Source organism: Rhinoderma darwinii, chromosome 4 (assembly GCF_050947455.1).
Source record: "Rhinoderma darwinii isolate aRhiDar2 chromosome 4, aRhiDar2.hap1, whole genome shotgun sequence".
Taxonomy (NCBI): Eukaryota; Metazoa; Chordata; class Amphibia; order Anura; family Rhinodermatidae; genus Rhinoderma; species Rhinoderma darwinii.
This window is the reverse complement of record NC_134690.1, coordinates 408,681,643-408,700,803: the sequence shown is the minus strand read 5'-3', so window position 1 is coordinate 408,700,803 and position 19,161 is coordinate 408,681,643. Positions and strand designations below refer to the sequence as shown.

The 19,161-nt window shown below is 46.9% G+C and overlaps 1 protein-coding gene across 12 annotated transcripts in view; it reads left to right on the top strand.

The window, feature by feature from the left end:
• VEGFA (vascular endothelial growth factor A) overlaps positions 1-19,161 on the top strand; it is a 68,054-nt gene that overhangs the window by 35,259 nt on the left and 13,634 nt on the right. For 11 of the 12 annotated variants that reach the window (XM_075863527.1, XM_075863525.1, XM_075863524.1 and 8 more), the window contains one exon: positions 15,330-15,378. In XM_075863527.1, coding sequence (XP_075719642.1) covers positions 15,330-15,378 — 49 coding nt within the window. Of the gene's footprint in view, positions 1-9,587; positions 10,191-15,329; positions 15,379-19,161 lie in introns of those variants that run through there. The other variant, XM_075863528.1, reaches the window with a different exon arrangement.

Here is a 19,161-nt window from a genome sequence, read left to right as displayed (position 1 = left end):
TGGCATTATACTGTGTGGGGGCATCTATGTGGCATTATACTGTGTGGGGGCAGCTATGTGGCATTATACTGTGTGGGGGCAGCTGTGGGGCATTATACTGTGTGGGGGCAGCTATAGTAGCATTATACTGTGTGGGGGCAGCTATGGGGCATTATACTGTGTGGGGGCAGCTATAGGAGCATTATACTGTGTGGGGGCAGCTATGGGGCATTATACTGTGTGGGGGCAGCTATAGGAGCATTATACTGTGTGGGGGCAGCTATGGAGACATTATACTGTGTGGGGGCAGCTATATGAGCATTATACTGTGTGGGGGCAGCTATGGGGGCATTATACTGTGTGAGGGCAGCTATGTGGGATTATACTGTGTGTGGGCATCTATGTGGCATTATACTGTGTGGGGGCAGCTATGGGGGCATTATGCTGTGTGGGGGCAGCTATGTGGGATTATACTGTGTGGGGGCAGCTATGGGGGCATTATACTGTGTGGGGGCAGCTATGTGGGATTATACTGTGTGGGGGCAGTTATGGGGAAATTATACTGTGTGGGGGCAGCTATGGGGACATTATACTGTGTGGGGGCAGCTATGGGGACATTATACTGTGTGGAGGCAGCTATGGGGCATTATACTGTGTGGGGGCATCTATGTGGGATTATACTGTGTGGGGGCAGCTATGTGGGATTATACTGTGTGGGGGCAGCTATTTGGCATTATACTGTGGGGGGCAGCTATGTGGCATTATCCTGTGTGGGGGCAGCTATGGGGCATTATACTGTGTGGGGGCAGCTATGTGGGATTATACTGTGTGGGGGCAGCTATGGGGCATTATACTGTGGGGGCATCTATGTGGCATTATACTGTGTGGGGGCATCTATGTGGCATACTGTGTGGGGGCAGCTATGTGGCATTATACTGTGTGGGGGCAGCTATGGGGCATTATACTGTGTGGGGGCAGCTATGGGGCATTATACTGTGGGGGGGCAGCTATGGGGCATTATACAGTGGAGGCAGCTATGGGGCATTATACTGTGTGGGGGCAGCTATGGGGCATTATACTGTGTGGGGGCAGCTATGGGGCATTATACTGTGGGGGCAGCTATGGGGGCATTATACTGTGTGGGGGCATCTATGTGGCATTATACTGTGTGGGGGCATCCATGTGGGATTATACTGTGTGGGGGCAGCTATGTGGGATTATACTGTGTGGGGGCAGCTATGTGGCATTATACTGTGGGGGGCAGCTATGTGGCATTATCCTGTGTGGGGGCAGCTATGGGGCATTATACTGTGTGGGGGCAGCTATGTGGGATTATACTGTGTGGGGGCAGCTATGGGGCATTATACTGTGGGGGCATCTATGTGGCATTATACTGTGTGGGGGCATCTATGTGGCATACTGTGTGGGGGCAGCTATGTGGCATTATACTGTGTGGGGGCAGCTATGGGGCATTATACTGTGTGGGGGCAGCTATGGGGCATTATACTGTGTGGGGGCAGCTATGGGGCATTATACTGTGGGGGGGCAGCTATGGGGCATTATACAGTGGAGGCAGCTATGGGGCATTATACTGTGTGGGGGCAGCTATGGGGCATTATACTGTGTGGGGGCAGCTATGGGGCATTATACTGTGTGGGGGCAGCTATGGGGACATTATACTGTGTGGAGGCAGCTATGGGGCATTATACTGTGTGGGGGCATCTATGTGGGATTATACTGTGTGGGGGCAGCTATGTGGGATTATACTGTGTGGGGGCAGCTATGTGGCATTATACTGTGGGGGGCAGCTATGTGGCATTATCCTGTGGGGGCAGCTATGGGGCATTATACTGTGTGGGGGCAGCTATGTGGGATTATACTGTGTGGGGGCAGCTATGGGGCATTATACTGTGGGGGCATCTATGTGGCATTATACTGTGTGGGGGCATCTATGTGGCATACTGTGTGGGGGCAGCTATGTGGCATTATACTGTGTGGGGGCAGCTATGGGGCATTATACTGTGTGGGGGCAGCTATGGGGCATTATACTGTGGGGGGGCAGCTATGGGGCATTATACAGTGGAGGCAGCTATGGGGCATTATACTGTGTGGGGGCAGCTATGGGGCATTATACTGTGGGGGCAGCTATGGGGGCATTATACTGTGTGGGGGCATCTATGTGGCATTATACTGTGTGGGGGCAGCTATGGGGCATTATACTGTGTGGGGGCAGCTATGTGGGATTATACTGTGGGGGCAGCTATGTGGCATTATACTGTGTGGGGGCAGCTATGGGGCATTATACTGTGTGGGGGCAGCTATGGGGCATTATACTGTGTGGGGGCAGCTATGTGGGATTATACTGTGTGGGGGCAGCTAAGGGGGCATTATACTGTGTGGGGGCAGCTATGTGGGATTATACTGTGGGGGCAGTTATGGGGAAATTATACTGTGTGGGGGCAGCTATGGGGACATTATACTGTGTGGAGGCAGCTATGTGGCATTATACTGTGTGGGGGCAGCTATGGGGCATTATACTGTGTGGGGGCATCTATGTGGCATTATACTGTGTGGGGGCATCTATGTGGCATTATACTGTGTGGGGGCAGCTATGTGGCATTATACTGTGGGGGCAGCTATGGGGCATTATACTGTGTGGGGGCAGCTATGTGGGATTATACTGTGTGGGGGCAGCTATGGGGCATTATACTGTGTGGGGGCATCTATGTGGCATTATACTGTGTGGGGGCAGCTATGTGGCATTATACTGTGTGGAGGCAGCTATGGGGACTTTATACTGTGTGGAGGCAGCTATGGGGACATTATACTGTGTGGAGGCAGCTATGGGGACATTATACTGTGGGGGGCAGCTATGGGGCATTATACTGTGTGGGGGCATCTATGTGGCATTATACTGTGTGGGGGCATCTATGTGGCATTATACTGTGTGGGGGCAGCTATGTGGCATTATACTGTGTGGAGGCAGCTATGGGGACTTTATACTGTGTGGGGGCAGTTATGGGGACATTATACTGTGTGGAGGCAGCTATGGGGACATTATACTGTGGGGGGCAGCTATGGGGCATTATACTGTGTGGGGGCAGCTATGTGGGATTATACTGTGTGGGGGCAGCTATGGGGGCATTATACTGTGTGGGGGCAGCTATGTGGGATTATACTGTGTGGGGGCAGTTATGGGGAAATTATACTGTGTGGGGGCAGTTATGGGGGCATTATACTGTGGGGGCAGCTATGGGGCATTATACTGTGTGGGGGCAGCTATGTGGGATTATACTGTGTGGGGGCAGCTATGGGGCATTATACTGTGGGGGCAGCTATGGGGACATTATACTGTGTGGGGGCAGCTATGGGGCATTATACAGTGGAGGCAGCTATGTGGCATTATACTGTGTGGAGGCAGCTATGGGGGCATTATACTGTGTGGGGGCAGCTATGGGGCATTATACTGTGTGGGGGCAGCTATGGGGCATTATACTGTGTGGGGGCAGCTATGGGGGCATTATACTGTGTGGGGGCAGCTATGTGGGATTATACTGTATGGGGGCAGTTATGGGGAAATTATACTGTGTGGGGGCATCTATGGGGCATTATACTGTGTGGGGCAGCTATGGGGACATTATACTGTGTAGGGGCAGTTATGGGGCATTATACTGTGTGGGGGCAGCTATGGGGCATTATACTGTGTGGGGGCAGTTATGGGGACATTATACTGTGTGGGAGCAGTTATGGGGCATTATACTGTGTGGGGGCAGTTATGGGGACATTATACTGTGGGTGCAGCTATGGGGACATTATACTGTGTGGGTGCAGTTATGGGGACATTATACTGTGTGGGTGCAGCTATGGGGACATTATACTGTGTGGGAGCAGTTATGGGGCATTATACTGTGTGGGGGCAGTTATGGGGACATTATACTGTGTGGGGGCAGTTATGGGGACATTATACTGTGTGGGTGCAGCTATGGGGACATTATACTGTGTGGGGGCAGTTATGGGGCATTATACTGTGTGGGGGCAGTTATGGGGCATTATACTGTGTGGGGGCAGTTATGGGGACATTATACTGTGTGGGTGCAGCTATGGGGACATTATACTGTGTGGGGGCAGTTATGGGGCATTATACTGTGTGGGGGCAGCTATGGGGCATTATACTGTGTGGGGGCAGTTATGGGGCATTATACTGTGTGGGGGCAGCTATGGGGACATTATACTGTGTGGGGGCAGCTATGGGGCATTATACTGTGTGGGGGCAGCTATGGGGCATTATACTGTGTGGGGGCAGTTATGGGGACATTATACTGTGTGGGAGCAGCTATGGGGCATTATACTGTGTGGGGGCAGTTATGGGGCATTATACTGTGGGGGCAGCTATGGGGACATTATACTGCGTGGGGGCAGCTATGGGGCATTATACTGTGTGGAGGCAGTTATGGGGCATTATACTGTGTGGGGGCAGCTATGGGGACATTATACTGTGTGGGGGCAGCTATGGGGCATTATACTGTGTGGGGGCAGCTATGGGGCATTATACTGTGTGGGGGCAGCTATGGGGACATTACTGTGTGGGGGCAGCTATGGGGACATTATACTGTGTGGGGGCAGCTATGGGGACATTATACTGTGTGGGGGCAGCTATGGGGACATTATACTGTGTGGGGGCAGCTATGGGGCATTATACTGTGTGGGGGCAGCTATGGGGCATTATACTGTATGGGGACATTATACTGTGTGGGAGCAGCTATGGGGCATTATACTGTGTGGGGGCAGTTATGGGGCATTATACTGTGTGGGGGCAGCTATGGGGACATTTTACTGTGTGGGGGCAGCTATGGGGCATTATACTGTGTGGAGGCAGTTATGGGGCATTATACTGTGTGGGGGCAGCTATGTGGCATTATACTGTGTGGGGGCAGCTATGGGGACATTATACTGTGTGGAGGCAGTTATGGGGCATTATACTGTGTGGGGGCAGCTATGGGGCATTATACTGTGTGGAGGCAGTTATGGGGCATTATACTGTGTGGGGGCAGCTATGGGGTATTATACTGTGTGGGGGCAGCTATGTGGCATTATACTGTGTGGGGGCAGCTATGGGGCATTATACTGTGTGGGGGCAGCTATGGAGACATTATACTGTGTGGGGCAGCTATGGGGACATTATACTGTGTGGGGGCAGCTATGGGGCATTATACTGTGTGGGGGCAGTTATGGGGCATTATACTGTGTGGGGGCATCTATGGGGCATTATACTGTGTGGAGGCAGCTATGGGGACATTATACTGTGTGGGGGCAGCTATGGGGACATTATACTGTGTGGGGGCAGCTATGGGGCATTATACTGTGTGGGGGCAGCTATGGAGACATTATACTGTGTGGGGCAGCTATGGGGACATTATACTGTGTGGGGGCAGCTATAGGGCATTATACTGTGTGGGGGCAGTTATGGGGCATTATACTGTGTGGGGGCATCTATGGGGCATTATACTGTGTGGGGCAGCTATGGGGACATTATACTGTGTGGGGGCAGCTATGGGGACATTATACTGTGTGGGGGCAGTTATGGGGCATTATACTGTGGGGGCAGCTATGGGGACATTATACTGTGTGGGGGCAGCTATGGGGCATTATACTGTGTGGGGGCAGCTATGTGGCATTATACTGTGTGGGGGCAGCTATGGGGACATTATACTGTGTGGGGGCAGCTATGGGGACATTATACTGTGTGGGGGCAGCTATGGGGCATTATACTGTGTGGGGGCAGTTATGGGGGGCATTATACTGTGTGGAGGTAGCTATGGGGACATTATACTGTGTGGGGGCAGTTATGGGGCATTATACTGTGTGGGGGCAGCTATGGGGCATTATACTGTGTGGGGGCAGCTATGGGGACATTATACTGTGTGGGGGCAGCTATGGGGCATTATACTGTGTGGGGGCAGTTATGGGGCATTATACTGTGTGGAGGCAGTGCCAGGGGGTATATTATATACAGTAGTATACAGGAGGCTTAGGGGATAAATATTAATTCATTGATGTAGCATGCAAATAGGGGGTGTGGCATACAAAAGGGGTGTGTCCTAAATAATCTTTCATTAATCGTAATCAAGATTACAGGTTCAATTAATGTGGATTTTGATTTAGGCCATAATGGCTCTGCCCTATTACCAACCCATATGGAGAGGCATCCAGTGTGGTAATATGGGTTGGTAATGTATTGTTTTTTTGGATATGCCCCTTGTTTGATACAATTGTTATAATAGGCTTTGTTTGGCAGTCGTGCGCATTACTATTAGTACATTGGACAGACATCCATATACCGATGGAATGTTTTGTGATGATGTAACTGACCCGTGCGTGCCGTCCTTTTCTTGTAGGGCTCATTTTTAATGTGTTGTGTTCAAAACTTTATCAATAAAAATTTACTTTTTTGAATAGCTGTTTTTTCACTGGTAATGTGAAGTGTTGCTGATACCCTTAGGGCAGAGATATATTCCGGCTACCAAATGGTAGGTGTCATTTGCTGTATATTGGGTTAATTTTATGCTATAGTTGTATGTCACTGTATGCTGTAAGTATATATCATTGTATGCTATAGGTGTATGACACTGTATGCTATAGGTGTATGTCACTGTATGCTATAGGTATATTACTGTATGCTATAGGTGTATGTCACTGTATGCTGTAAGTATATATCATTGTATGCTATAGGTGTATGTTATAGGTGTATGTCACTGTATGCTATAGGTGTATGTCACTGTATGCTATAGGTGTATGTCACTGTATGTTATAGGTGTATGTCACTGTATGCTATAGGTGTATGTCACTGTATGCTGTAAGTATATATCATTGTATGCTATAGGTGTATGTCACTGTATGTTATAGGTGTATGTCACTGTATGCTATAGGTGTATGTCACTGTATGCTGTAAGTATATATCATTGTATGCTATAGGTGTATGTCACTGTATGTTATAGGTGTATGTCACTGTATGCTATAGGTGTATGTCGCTGTATGCTATAGGTGTATGTCACTGTATGCTATAGGTGTATGTCACTGTATGCTATAGGTGTATGTCACTGTATGCTGTAAGTATATATCATTGTATGCTATAGGTGTATGTAAGTGTATGCTATAAGTGTATATTACTGTATGCTATAGGTGTATGTACGTGTATGCTATAGGTGTATGTACATGTATGCTATAAGTGAATATCACTATTCTATAGGTGTATAAGTGTATATCGCTGTATGCTATAGGTGTATGTCACTGTATGCTATAGGTGTATGTCACTGTATGCTATAGGTGTATGTCACTGTATGCTATAGGTGTATATTACTGTATGCTATTAGTGTATGTAAATATAAGTGTATATCGCGGTATGCTATAGGTGTATGTCACTGTATGCTATAGGTGTATGTCACTGTATGCTATAGGTGTATGTCACTGTATGCTATAGGTGTATGTCACTGTATGCTATAGGTGTATATTACTGTATGCTATTAGTGTATGTAATTATAAGTGTATATTGCGGTATGCTATAGGTGTATGTTACTGTATGCTATAGGTGTATGTCACTGTATGCTATAGGTGTATATTACTGTATGCTATTAGTGTATGTAATTATAAGTGTATATCGCGGTATGCTATAGGTGTATGTAACTATGCACCAAACATGCAACTGTATGAAACCAGTGTATGTGTCTGTATGCTGCTACTGTATAGAACTATATGCTTCAAACATAGCCCAGAATTGTGGCGTGAATAGGAAATCCCTGAGCGGGTGACTGTAGCACTGCAGACTCTGACTCTTTATTTCCATGGAAGGGGCAGCTACAGAGACAGTATTATGTGTGATGGCTGCAGCGCCTCCTCCCCCTCCTCATGATATTTTCACCACATCCACAATCAGTTCAGGAACTTGTTACCAAATTATAAAATGTAAAGAATATGTGCCAGGAATCAGTGGATGATCACAGAGTGTCCAGTAGGTGTCCTCACAGAGCTACTAAGCAGTCCACAGCTCATTCACTAATACTATGTGTATGGGGGCAGGCGTGCGGGAAACGACAAGCGGGCATGATGGGTTTTAACGTGCCCAATCCTTTGTTCTGCCAAGAAAGTGTATCCCTCATCAAATAAACATTCGTGTTAATGTGTATCACCAGCTATAAAGTCATATTCTTCATTATCATTATACCTCGCTACATTCATAGAGCATGTACAGAGGTAGTGTCATGTGATCATGTGTTACATAGGACTGCAGCTAACCTACTGAATTATCTGTGCCCAGAGAGTTAGCACTGTGTGTTATCTGTGGTGTTACATAGGACTGCAGCTAACCTACTGAATTATCTGTGCCCAGAGAGTTAGCACTGTGTGTTATCTGTGGTGTTACATAGGACTGCAGCGAACATCTACATTATCTGTAGTCAGAGACTTATCACTGTTATCTGTGGTGTTACATAGGACTGCAGGTAACGATATTACATTATCTGTACTCGGAGAGTTATCACTGTGTTATCTGTGGTGTTACATAGGACTGCAGGTAACACTACTACATTATCTGTACTCAGAGAGTTATCACTGTGTTATCTGTGGTGTTACATAGGACTGCAGGTAACACTGCTGCATTATCTGTACTCAGAGAGTTGAGAGTTATCACTGTGTTATCTGTGGTGTTACATAGGACTGCAGGTAACATCTACTACATTATCTGTACTCAGAGAGTTATCACTGTGTTATATGTGGTGTTACATAGGACTGCAGGTAACATCTACATTATCTGTAATCAGAGAGTTATCACTGTGTTATCTGTGGTGTTACATAGGACTGCAGGTAACACTACTACATGATCTGTACTCAGAGAGTTATCACTGTGTTATCTGTGGTGTTACATAGGACTGCAGGTAACACTACTACATTATCTGTACTCAGGGAGTTATCACTGTGGTGTTACATAGGACTGCAGGTAACACTACTACATTATCTATGCTCAGAGAGTTATCACTGTTATCTGTGGTGTTACATAGGACTGCAGGTAACATCTACTACATTATCTGTAGTCAGAGAGTTATCACTGTTATCTGTGGTGTTACATAGGACTGCAGGTAACACTACTACATTATCTGTACTCAGAGAGATATCACTGTGTTATCTGTGGTGTTACATAGGACTGCAGGTAACATCTACTACATTATCTGTACTCAGAGAGTTATCACTGTGTTATCTGTGGTGTTACATAGGACTGCAGGTAACACCTACTACATTATCTGTAATCAGAGAGTTATCACTGTGTTATCTGTGGTGTTACATAGGACTGCAGGTAACATATACTACATGATCTGTACTCAGAGAGTTATCGTTGTGTTATCTGTGGCGTTACATAGGACTGCAGATAACCCTTTTCAGCTCTGCTATGTCACGTACAGTTGTGGAGATGCAGGTTGTAGTTGGTGCGGTTTCTTGGGTCTTGTAGTGCAGCTGGTGAGACGTGTGAGCGAAGAGTCCGGAGGTGACAGGGCGCCCTCTGGTGGTGAGCCGCGGTGGGGCTGTATACGAGCGCACTGCTGACTGCAGCATGGAGGAGAAGAGACGTGTAATATCGGAGCAGCGCTATTACTACTGATCATGGAGCCGCAGCGCAGGCGATGATCTGCGGCAGCCGGGCTCCTCTCTGAGCGCTTGTCTGCCTGAGATGCGGCTTGGGTCGCTTTCTTATGCTGGGCATTGCCCCTCCCCGGGGGCGGTCCTGGACGGGCTTTAGTCTATCGCTTGTTCTTGCTCTGGGTGACACACAGCTACGAGAAGCCGCCGGGGTAACGCTGGGTCCGGCTCCTGACACCGACCGCTGGGATTCTAGAGTTCAGCGTCCACGTTACCGGGAGCTCCGCTGTCTGTGCGCCCGCACCGGGATTACTGCAAACATGGATTGAAACTTGCTTGGCTTCAACTTTTTGTGTTGTCCTCCTTGCCCGGGATCTGTTACAGCCGCGTTCTCCTGAGAGCAGGGTCGTGGATTCATGGAATGACCCCGGCTCCCGGGCTCTGAAGATCTACAGTCACACCTGGGAGTGGGGGGTCCTCACACACAGCACACTCGGGGGGCTCCTCTGCGGATGTTACTGGGAACCATGCACTGTCTGCTTTCTTGGATATACTGGGGCTTACTGGTCTATATCTACTCTGCCCAGGTAAGAGGGGCACTTACTTGGGGACTAGGGGCACCTGGCTGACAGGAGTGCTGGCACAGGGGCTTGTCCTGGGGGATGCTGAGTAGTGACAGCTCTCAGTGGATGTGCCCACATTGCCCGGTCTCCTTATTTCTTTGCTTTGTACCAGCTCAGCACATGTGGGCACGTAGCACTTTCCATTAATACCCACAATACGTGGGGCTGTGGGCTCAGGTGGTCCTGGCAGGGAGCTTTGTGCATGCAGAAAAGTAGGATTTGATTTTTCCCCCTTTCTGCTGGGTTGTGAATTTATGTGCAGCGTCTTGTGTGAACTTGGTCATGGATCTGTGCAGTGGTGATCCCGGCCATCGTAGTCCCCTAGTCCCGGGCTACCTCCAATGAAGAGTAGAGCTCAGACTTGTAATATCACAATTATCCATCAGCACGTGTGTCCAGCAGCGGGCACCATGCCTCCATCTGCAGGGAGCCCTGGAAGTTCTGTGAAGTTCAGGCTGCACATCCCTCAGGGCTCGCCGGGGGTCTGATGTGACACTGCTGGGGGCCAGCAGACCATTGGTTGTTGTACAGGTGTCATTGATATGTTACAGGTTGTGTCACTAGATAAATGGTAGCGCTGAGGCCGGGAGCGTTAATAATAATAATATCTATGAAGCGCCAACGTTTTCTGCAGCGCAGTACAAATATTCACAGTGACTTACAATTAGGGACGGTATAGATATAAGGAGAGCTGGCCGGAGCATTGTATGTGCATCGCCCCAGAGCATTGTCATAGATACAAGTGAGCGGGCGGCGTGTGACTGGACTGTTAATGGGTCACTTAAGTTTCCTCCTCTTGGGGTGAGCGGCCTCTCCTCACTGGCTCCCCTCTTCAGTCTGACGACAGATCAGTAGGCCGGCTCTGCCAGGCTGCTCATGCTGCACGTACACTTTTTCCAAATGTAAACCAGCCTTGAGACAGACTAAAGGCCTTTAAATCTCTTTCATGTGACTGGGCCAGGCTTTTTTCCTCCTTCATCTGTGTGTGCACAATGCCAGGAATGGCTAGGCCTCAGTCCACACTGTGAGTTGTGAATGTCCTTGAATGAGCAGGCTCCTCGCTGACAGTCACAAGGCTTTCTTTTCTTGGTTTTGGGAAGGGTTCTTGTTCACTCAAAAGCAGTTTTTACAAGTAAGCCTAATTGTTTTTCCAAGCATTTACAGTTACAAAGCTCAACTAATGAGGAAGGCGAGATTGTGGCAAGACAGGCGGAGTGAGACGCTTTAACTGCTTCACTACCTGCCCGGCCTGGGAGAAGCTGTGAATAGCATTATCTGCCAAGAAGAGTAGTGGGAGCCCCGCACCTGGCGCTGGATTGTCTCCTGTCTATGTACATGATCAGACATTAACCTGGGGCCCCGAGCACGCTTCATACAGGGTCCCGTTCAGACAGAGATTCCCACAGGACGCCCCTGACACCGCTGCATGTTCTGATATGGAAGCAGCGGTTACCTGTCCAGGCAGCGGTGACAAGGAAGCGCAGACATTAGTCAGTGACCTAGCGCCAGTATCTGCAAGGTCATGTTCTGGACTTGTTTTCCCTCTCAGCGGTGACCTGTTCTTTGTCAGTGTTTGGTCTCCTGTATTTCAGTCCCAATAGAGGAACCTTCTCTCTGATAAGTTGGCCGGAGTTGGGGAGACCTTGCCTTGCTCACAGTCCGCTTCAGGGATAATCCGGTGCAGGTTTTCTCCAGCGCTGCTATTGGCTGCTGTAAAGAGTCATTGTTCACGGTGATAGCTGGAAAATCTGGGCAGGATCCAAACCTCTCATAGAGATGAAATCTATGGGAACCTGTGTTCATATGTATAGCGACACCACGTCGGGTCTTGCTGCAGTTGTAGTTCATTCTGACATTAGATCCCCCCCCGCGCGCACCACATCGCTGCTTCCAGCCCGGGTCTTGCTGCAGTTGTAGTTCATTCTGACATTAGATCCCCCCCCCCCCACTGGAAAGTTTCATACATTACAACAGCAAAAGTTTTGAGGTAAAGGGGCAGCAGCGTCTGTAGTCAGGAGTGCAACCTACAGTAAAGTGCAGAGGTTAGCGTGCCGAATGGCTGATCTCCGATTTCAGGGCTTCTTAACTCCTTACACCCCTGGGAAGAATAATCTGGGAAGCGACGCGTGCTATCGAGGTCCCCAGTGTCAACAAATTGTTTATTTTCAACGAATGGCAAAAAAAAAAGTCTGAATAGGAAGTTGAGCAAAGTGACATGAGATTGTGGTTAATGGTGCATGCGAGAAAGTGACTGTTAGTAGCATCCCAGCTCTGCTACATCTGCCCGCACACGGCGTCCAGCTCCAGATCTACTTTAATTCACTTTTTATTATCTCAGGCGTTCCATTCAGTGCAAACTTTCCAAGGTCACGCTCCAAGTGCCATCTGTAGAAGGAGGTGCGACAGATACAGAATCGTATTAAGATTTTTTCGTTGGGGGGAGATTGGACGTTGTTACAAGGTTTTCTATTAATTTGACAGTTTTGATGGGAACACTGGTGTCTTGGACTGCTGCATGTCTCACACCTCTGCTTGCTTTGTGTTGTATGTTACAGTCCCTATCAGGGTTATTTGATGTCAGGTGCTCCAGGCATTGTTTGTGGGTGAGATGGCAGCTCGCTGGACTTGGCTGTAGCATCTTCTTCTAGTTTCAGCACAGCAATGTCAGCAGTACTCCAGCTTTACTGCAAGGGAAAAGGTCACCCGCATAGCAGAGTCCTGCGGCGGCTTCTGGAGGGGCTCCCTGTTCCTGTCAGGACTGGCACAGACTACAAGGACAGGCAGGACCCATAATCACTGTTCAGCTTTAATTCCGTCCTTGAGGACCCCTGGACAGGTGCTGGGCGTGATGAGCGCGGAGAGTTAATGTGACATCAGGATGTGACGGAGTTCTGTTCACTGCTGTCAGTCAAGGTCCTTCCTAATCCGGGGCCCCATGGTGTGTGCGGTCTCTAGACCTCTGTAAAGGTTAGCGCCAAGGCCTTCTAGTTTTGTTTTTGCTTGCAGGCAGCGATTTGATTGGTCACTTGGTACGAGCGGTTGTGTTAAGTGGTAACCAGATCTCCGCTTTAATATTCATCTGTCTCCAGAATTAGAAGCTCAGGTGAGATTTGGGATGAATAAACCAGTAGAGGACAGATGTGTTTCCTACTTGTGTATTCCTCCTCTATTTTACAGAATGATTTCATGTCTTGCATGGTCTCGTCCTCCAGCGACCACCTTTGTTTCCGTGCGTCGTCGCTGAGTCTGATGCTTATTCTTCGCTGTTCTCTTCTGGTTCTGTAGGATCCGCATTATGGCACTTTACACAGTTGCAATTTTATTTATTAGATTTTTTTTTTCTTCAGCCGGGTTATCATGTCAATGTGATTCCATAGGATCTCAAAGATAAATTTGATAATGTATTTTAATTATTTCTATGTCATCAGCCACGGATGATCCTTAGGGGTGGAAGCATTAAACTGCAGGGACTTCGTGTCTGTGTAAGGGTCCGTTTACTGAAGTGTCTGAAAGCACCAAATGTAACCAGAGCAGTAGAAGTGATGAGATGACATGACGGTATAATATAATAGACGCCGTGGCCGGGCACAGGAATAAACACATAATGACATTTGCTTGTGTTGCGCAATGTCCCAGTCTCTGCTGCTCTGGTTATTGGATCATAGACTTTGGACCCATCAGAGCCAAGCCTGAAACCTGTCTGCAGCTCACAACACGCAGGGCCAGCTCTGCTGTGCTGTTTGTTTTGCCACTGACTGACCTTCAGATATGAGCTCTACGGGAAAGCAGGGGCGATGATACACATAGGGCCGAGGACTATTTACACTGCTGATGGAGCTTTGCCTTCACTGTCAGGGGTCTCCTGTAAACTGAAGACCACTTGTGCTAGAACGAGTCGGACAATCATGTTGTCTTCAGAACCAGGCTGAATAAAACAGCAGCAGCAGCCTGAGCTGGAGGCTGAATAAAACAGCAGCAGCAGCCTGAGCTGGAGGCTGAACAAAACAGCAGCAGCAGCCTGAGCTGGAGGCTGAACAAAACAGCAGCAGCAGCCTGAGCTGGAGGCTGAACAAAACAGCAGCAGCAGCCTGAGCTGGAGGCTGAATAAAACAGCAGCAGCAGCCTGAGCTGGAGGCTGAATAAAACAGCAGCCTGAGCTGGAGACCGATCCTGTGTATAATCAGCACTGACCACAAACTGACAGACAAGGGACCTTCGGCTGCGTTCACATCTGCGTCAGGGCTCCGTTCCGACGTTCCTTTGAAATTTTCCTTAGAACGGAGCCCTGACGCAGATGTGAACGCAGCCTTATCAGGGTGTTCTAGGAGTAAAGCTGAAGACTCAGGGAAGTCATTGACCATCCATTGCCCGATGATGATTTCCTATTGTTGTAGCGTAATTGTTTCCTGTGCTCTTTATTACATCTACGAGTCACACACACAATATAGCAGGGCTGCGAGCCTCGGGTACAAAACGTATAACGGCCGCGCCAAGTTCAGCAAAGTTCTCCATGCTGGCACCTGCACGAGACATAGGAAAACTAAGACCAGCCCAAACTCAAATAAAACGTGAGCTCTAAAGGCCGAAGAGAACAGAAGAGCGCGACAAACGGGCACAAATCTCTTATCATAGCTGTATGTCGGGGAAACCATGAAGGTCCAGTGTATGCAGAAGCGCCCGCCGTCACATTACACTTACCATATAATGCCCACCACCTAGAAATGTTTACGTTTGCCCAGCTGTGATTACGCCCTTCAATAACATTGTCCTGTATGGGGAGGGTCCGGCTCTCTATGTAAACGGTGGATCTATTCACTGCTTTATACTGCCTCTTATCTGCAGCATAGAGTAATGGCATTATAAGATCTGATATATACCTGGTGTCCGGGCCTCCGGGAACATTCAGGCCATGTCTAGGAATGCGATCTCCACATGTTGTGACCAGAGCTCGGTGCTCCTTCCCGCTATGACCCGTACTGGGGGGGGGGGGGTCATTTATTCAGGTCCCCCCTGCTTGGTTTGATTCTTGAGTTTGCCCTTTAGTTTCTTGCGTCTTCTCTATTAAACATCCTCATAGGTTAATTTTGTATCTGTTCCCTGCAGTTTTCCCAGGCGGCCCCCACACAAGAAAAAGAGCAGAAATCCACAGAAGGTAAGGAACGCTTCTTTGTGAATGTTTTTTTCGTCCGTTATCTGGTGCTGTGAACAGTCGCCCCCTACTGGACGGCTTGTGCTTTGTGAAACTCTGTACAACCTGTATTTACTTCGTTCTGAATTTAGGTGTCTCGTTGGTTTTATATGCGGTAACCGCTCCCGACACCTCATACCCGCGTGTCCCTGGGGTTGGGGGTGTAAATTCACATTCTAGAATAAAGGGGTGTCTATATGAGTTCTGAGGGGGGTCCAGGACCCGGGGGTCTGGATAAACGGGCCCTCTTAGGGTTACTTCACACGTTTCAGTCTTGCTGCTTAGTTTCCCGCAGCGACCATTTGTCTGTTTTTTGCCCATGAGGGAGTTTCTCAGGGTATTTACCGTGTCTTCTCTATGGCTGGTCCAGGAGAACATTGTGGAGCGCGGCGGTCCCAGGCCGGACGCACGCCTTCTACGTCCCACGTTCTCAGGAGTTTGCCGCTTGTGTGCGGTTCATGATTAGCGCTTGATCTTCCTGCACTTTTTATAGGTGTTTTTTCTAATTCCCTTGGCATTGATGACTCTTGACCGCCGTACATTAGTGATATCGGACATCCGTTTTGTGAATGACTTGTCAACACCATAAATTAAAATGGCAAATCAATAGTGAATCTCTGCCTTGATCCGGTGACCTGGTCGTTTATTGATGGGATGCAGATCTGTTTGATATAATCTACTTAACAAGGGCCCCAAAAAAATAAATAAAGCAATGCGGCGGATGAACTTTTCCACTTATATCTGTCTTCGGTCGGCGCCTGTCATTTTCGTTTGTGTCACGTAAAAGCACTGACGGTCGGCTGGAAATGGTCTGACGTCCTTCGCTGATGTGCGATTCGCTTTAATGTCTGATTACTCCACGTAAAAGTACGGGCTGGCTGCCTGGATATGTCATTGTGAGCTCCTAGTCTCATGTAGACTGCGGGTGGTTGGAGATTAGTCAGCCCGTTTATTTTAAGCTCCTGATACGTGGAGATCGTGCGGCAGGATGAGGGGGCACGTTGTAGCATTGTTACGTAGTCACGACTCCTGTCACATGACCACATCGGCCCAGGTATAAACACCCTTCAGTTTCAGTATCGTTTCCCCGTTGGGGGCAGCCGGAGGTCCAGACTCGTTACCTTCTTGTTAGTTCTTCGGATTTTATCATATCTTAAATGTTATGGGAGATGAAATGTATATTTGACAGAGCAGGTTGTGTAGATGTATATTTGACAGAGCAGGTTGTGTAGATGTATATTTTACAGAGCAGGTTGTGTAGATGTATATTTTACAGAGCAGGTTGTGTAGATGTATATTTTACAGAGCAGGTTGTGTAGATGTATATTTTACAGAGCAGGTTGTGTAGATGTATATTTGACAGAGCAGGTTGTGTAGATGTATATTTTACAGAGCAGGTTGTGTAGATGTATATTTGACAGAGCAGGTTGTGTCGATGTATATTTTACAGAGCAGGTTGTGTAGATGTATATTTTACAGAGCAGGTTGTGTAGATGTATATTTGACAGAGCAGGTTGTGTAGATGTATATTTTACAGAGCAGGTTGTGTAGATGTATATTTTACAGAGCAGGTTGTGTCGATGTATATTTTACAGAGCAGGTTGTGTAGATGTATATTTTACAGAGCAGGTTGTGTCGATGTATATTTTACAGAGCAGGTTGTGTCGATGTATATTTTACAGAGCAGGTTGTGTCGATGTATATTTTACAGAGCAGGTTGTGTAGATGTATATTTTACAGAGCAGGTTGTGTAGATGTATATTTTACAGAGCAGGTTGTGTAGATGTATATTTTACAGAGCAGGTTGTGTAGATGTATATTTTACAGAGCAGGTTGTGTAGATGTATATTTGACAGAGCAGGTTGTGTAGATGTATATTTTACAGAGCAGGTTGTGTAGATGTATATTTGACAGAGCAGGTTGTGTAGATGTATATTTTACAGAGCAGGTTGTGTAGATGTATATTTGACAGAGCAGGTTGTGTAGATGTATATTTGACAGAGCAGGTTGTGTAGATGTATATTTGACAGAGCAGGTTGTGTAGATGTATATTTGACAGAGCAGGTTGTGTAGATGTATATTTTACAGAGCAGGTTGTGTAGATGTATATTTGACAGAGCAGGTTGTGTAGATGTATATTTGACAGAGCAGGTTGTGTAGATGTATATTTTACAGAGCAGGTTGTGTAGATGTATATTTGACAGAGCAGGTTGTGTAGATGTATATTTTACAGAGCAGGTTGTGTAGATGTATATTTTACAGAGCAGGTTGTGTAGATGTATATTTGACAGAGCAGGTTGTGTAGATGTATATTTGACAGAGCAGGTTGTGTAGATGTATATTTTACAGAGCAGGTTGTGTAGATGTATATTTTACAGAGCAGGTTGTGTAGATGTATATTTTACAGAGCAGGTTGTGTAGATGTATATTTGACAGAGCAGGTTGTGTAGATGTATATTTGACAGAGCAGGTTGTGTAGATGTATATTTTACAGAGCAGGTTGTGTAGATGTATATTTGACAGAGCAGGTTGTGTAGATGTATATTTGACAGAGCAGGTTGTGTAGATGTATATTTTACAGAGCAGGTTGTGTAGATGTATATTTTACAGAGCAGGTTGTGTAGATGTATATTTTACAGAGCAGGTTGTGTAGATGTATATTTGACAGAGCAGGTTGTGTAGATGTATATTTGACAGAGCAGGTTGTGTAGATGTATATTTTACAGAGCAGGTTGTGTAGATGTATATTTGACAGAGCAGGTTGTGTAGATGTATATTTGACAGAGCAGGTTGTGTAGATGTATATTTTACAGAGCAGGTTGTGTAGATGTATATTTGACAGAGCAGGTTGTGTAGATGTATATTTGACAGAGCAGGTTGTGTAGATGTATATTTTACAGAGCAGGTTGTGTCGATGTATATTTTACAGAGCAGGTTGTGTCGATGTATATTTTACAGAGCAGGTTGTGTAGATGTATATTTTACAGAGCAGGTTGTGTAGATGTATATTTGACAGAGCAGGTTGTGTAGATGTATATTTGACAGAGCAGGTTGTGTAGATGTATATTTTACAGAGCAGGTTGTGTCGATGTATATTTTACAGAGCAGGTTGTGTAGATGTATATTTGACAGAGCAGGTTGTGTAGATGTATATTTGACAGAGCAGGTTGTGTAGATGTATATTTGACAGAGCAGGTTGTGTAGATGTATATTTGACAGAGCAGGTTGTGTAGATGTATATTTTACAGAGCAGGTTGTGTAGATGTATATTTGACAGAGCAGGTTGTGTAGATGTATATTTGACAGAGCAGGTTGTGTAGATGTATATTTGACAGAGCAGGTTGTGTAGATGTATATTTGACAGAGCAGGTTGTGTAGATGTATATTTGACAGAGCAGGTTGTGTAGATGTATATTTGACAGAGCAGGTTGTGTAGATGTATATTTGACAGAGCAGGTTGTGTAGATGTATATTTGACAGAGCAGGTTGTGTAGATGTATATTTTACAGAGCAGGTTGTGTAGATGTATATTTTACAGAGCAGGTTGTGTAGATGTATATTTTACAGATCAGGTTGTGTAGATGTATATTTTACAGAGCAGGTTGTGTAGATGTATATTTTACAGAGCAGGTTGTGTAGATGTATATTTTACAGAGCAGGTTGTGTAGATGTATATTTGACAGAGCAGGTTGTGTAGATGTATATTTGACAGAGCAGGTTGTGTAGATGTATATTTGACAGAGCAGG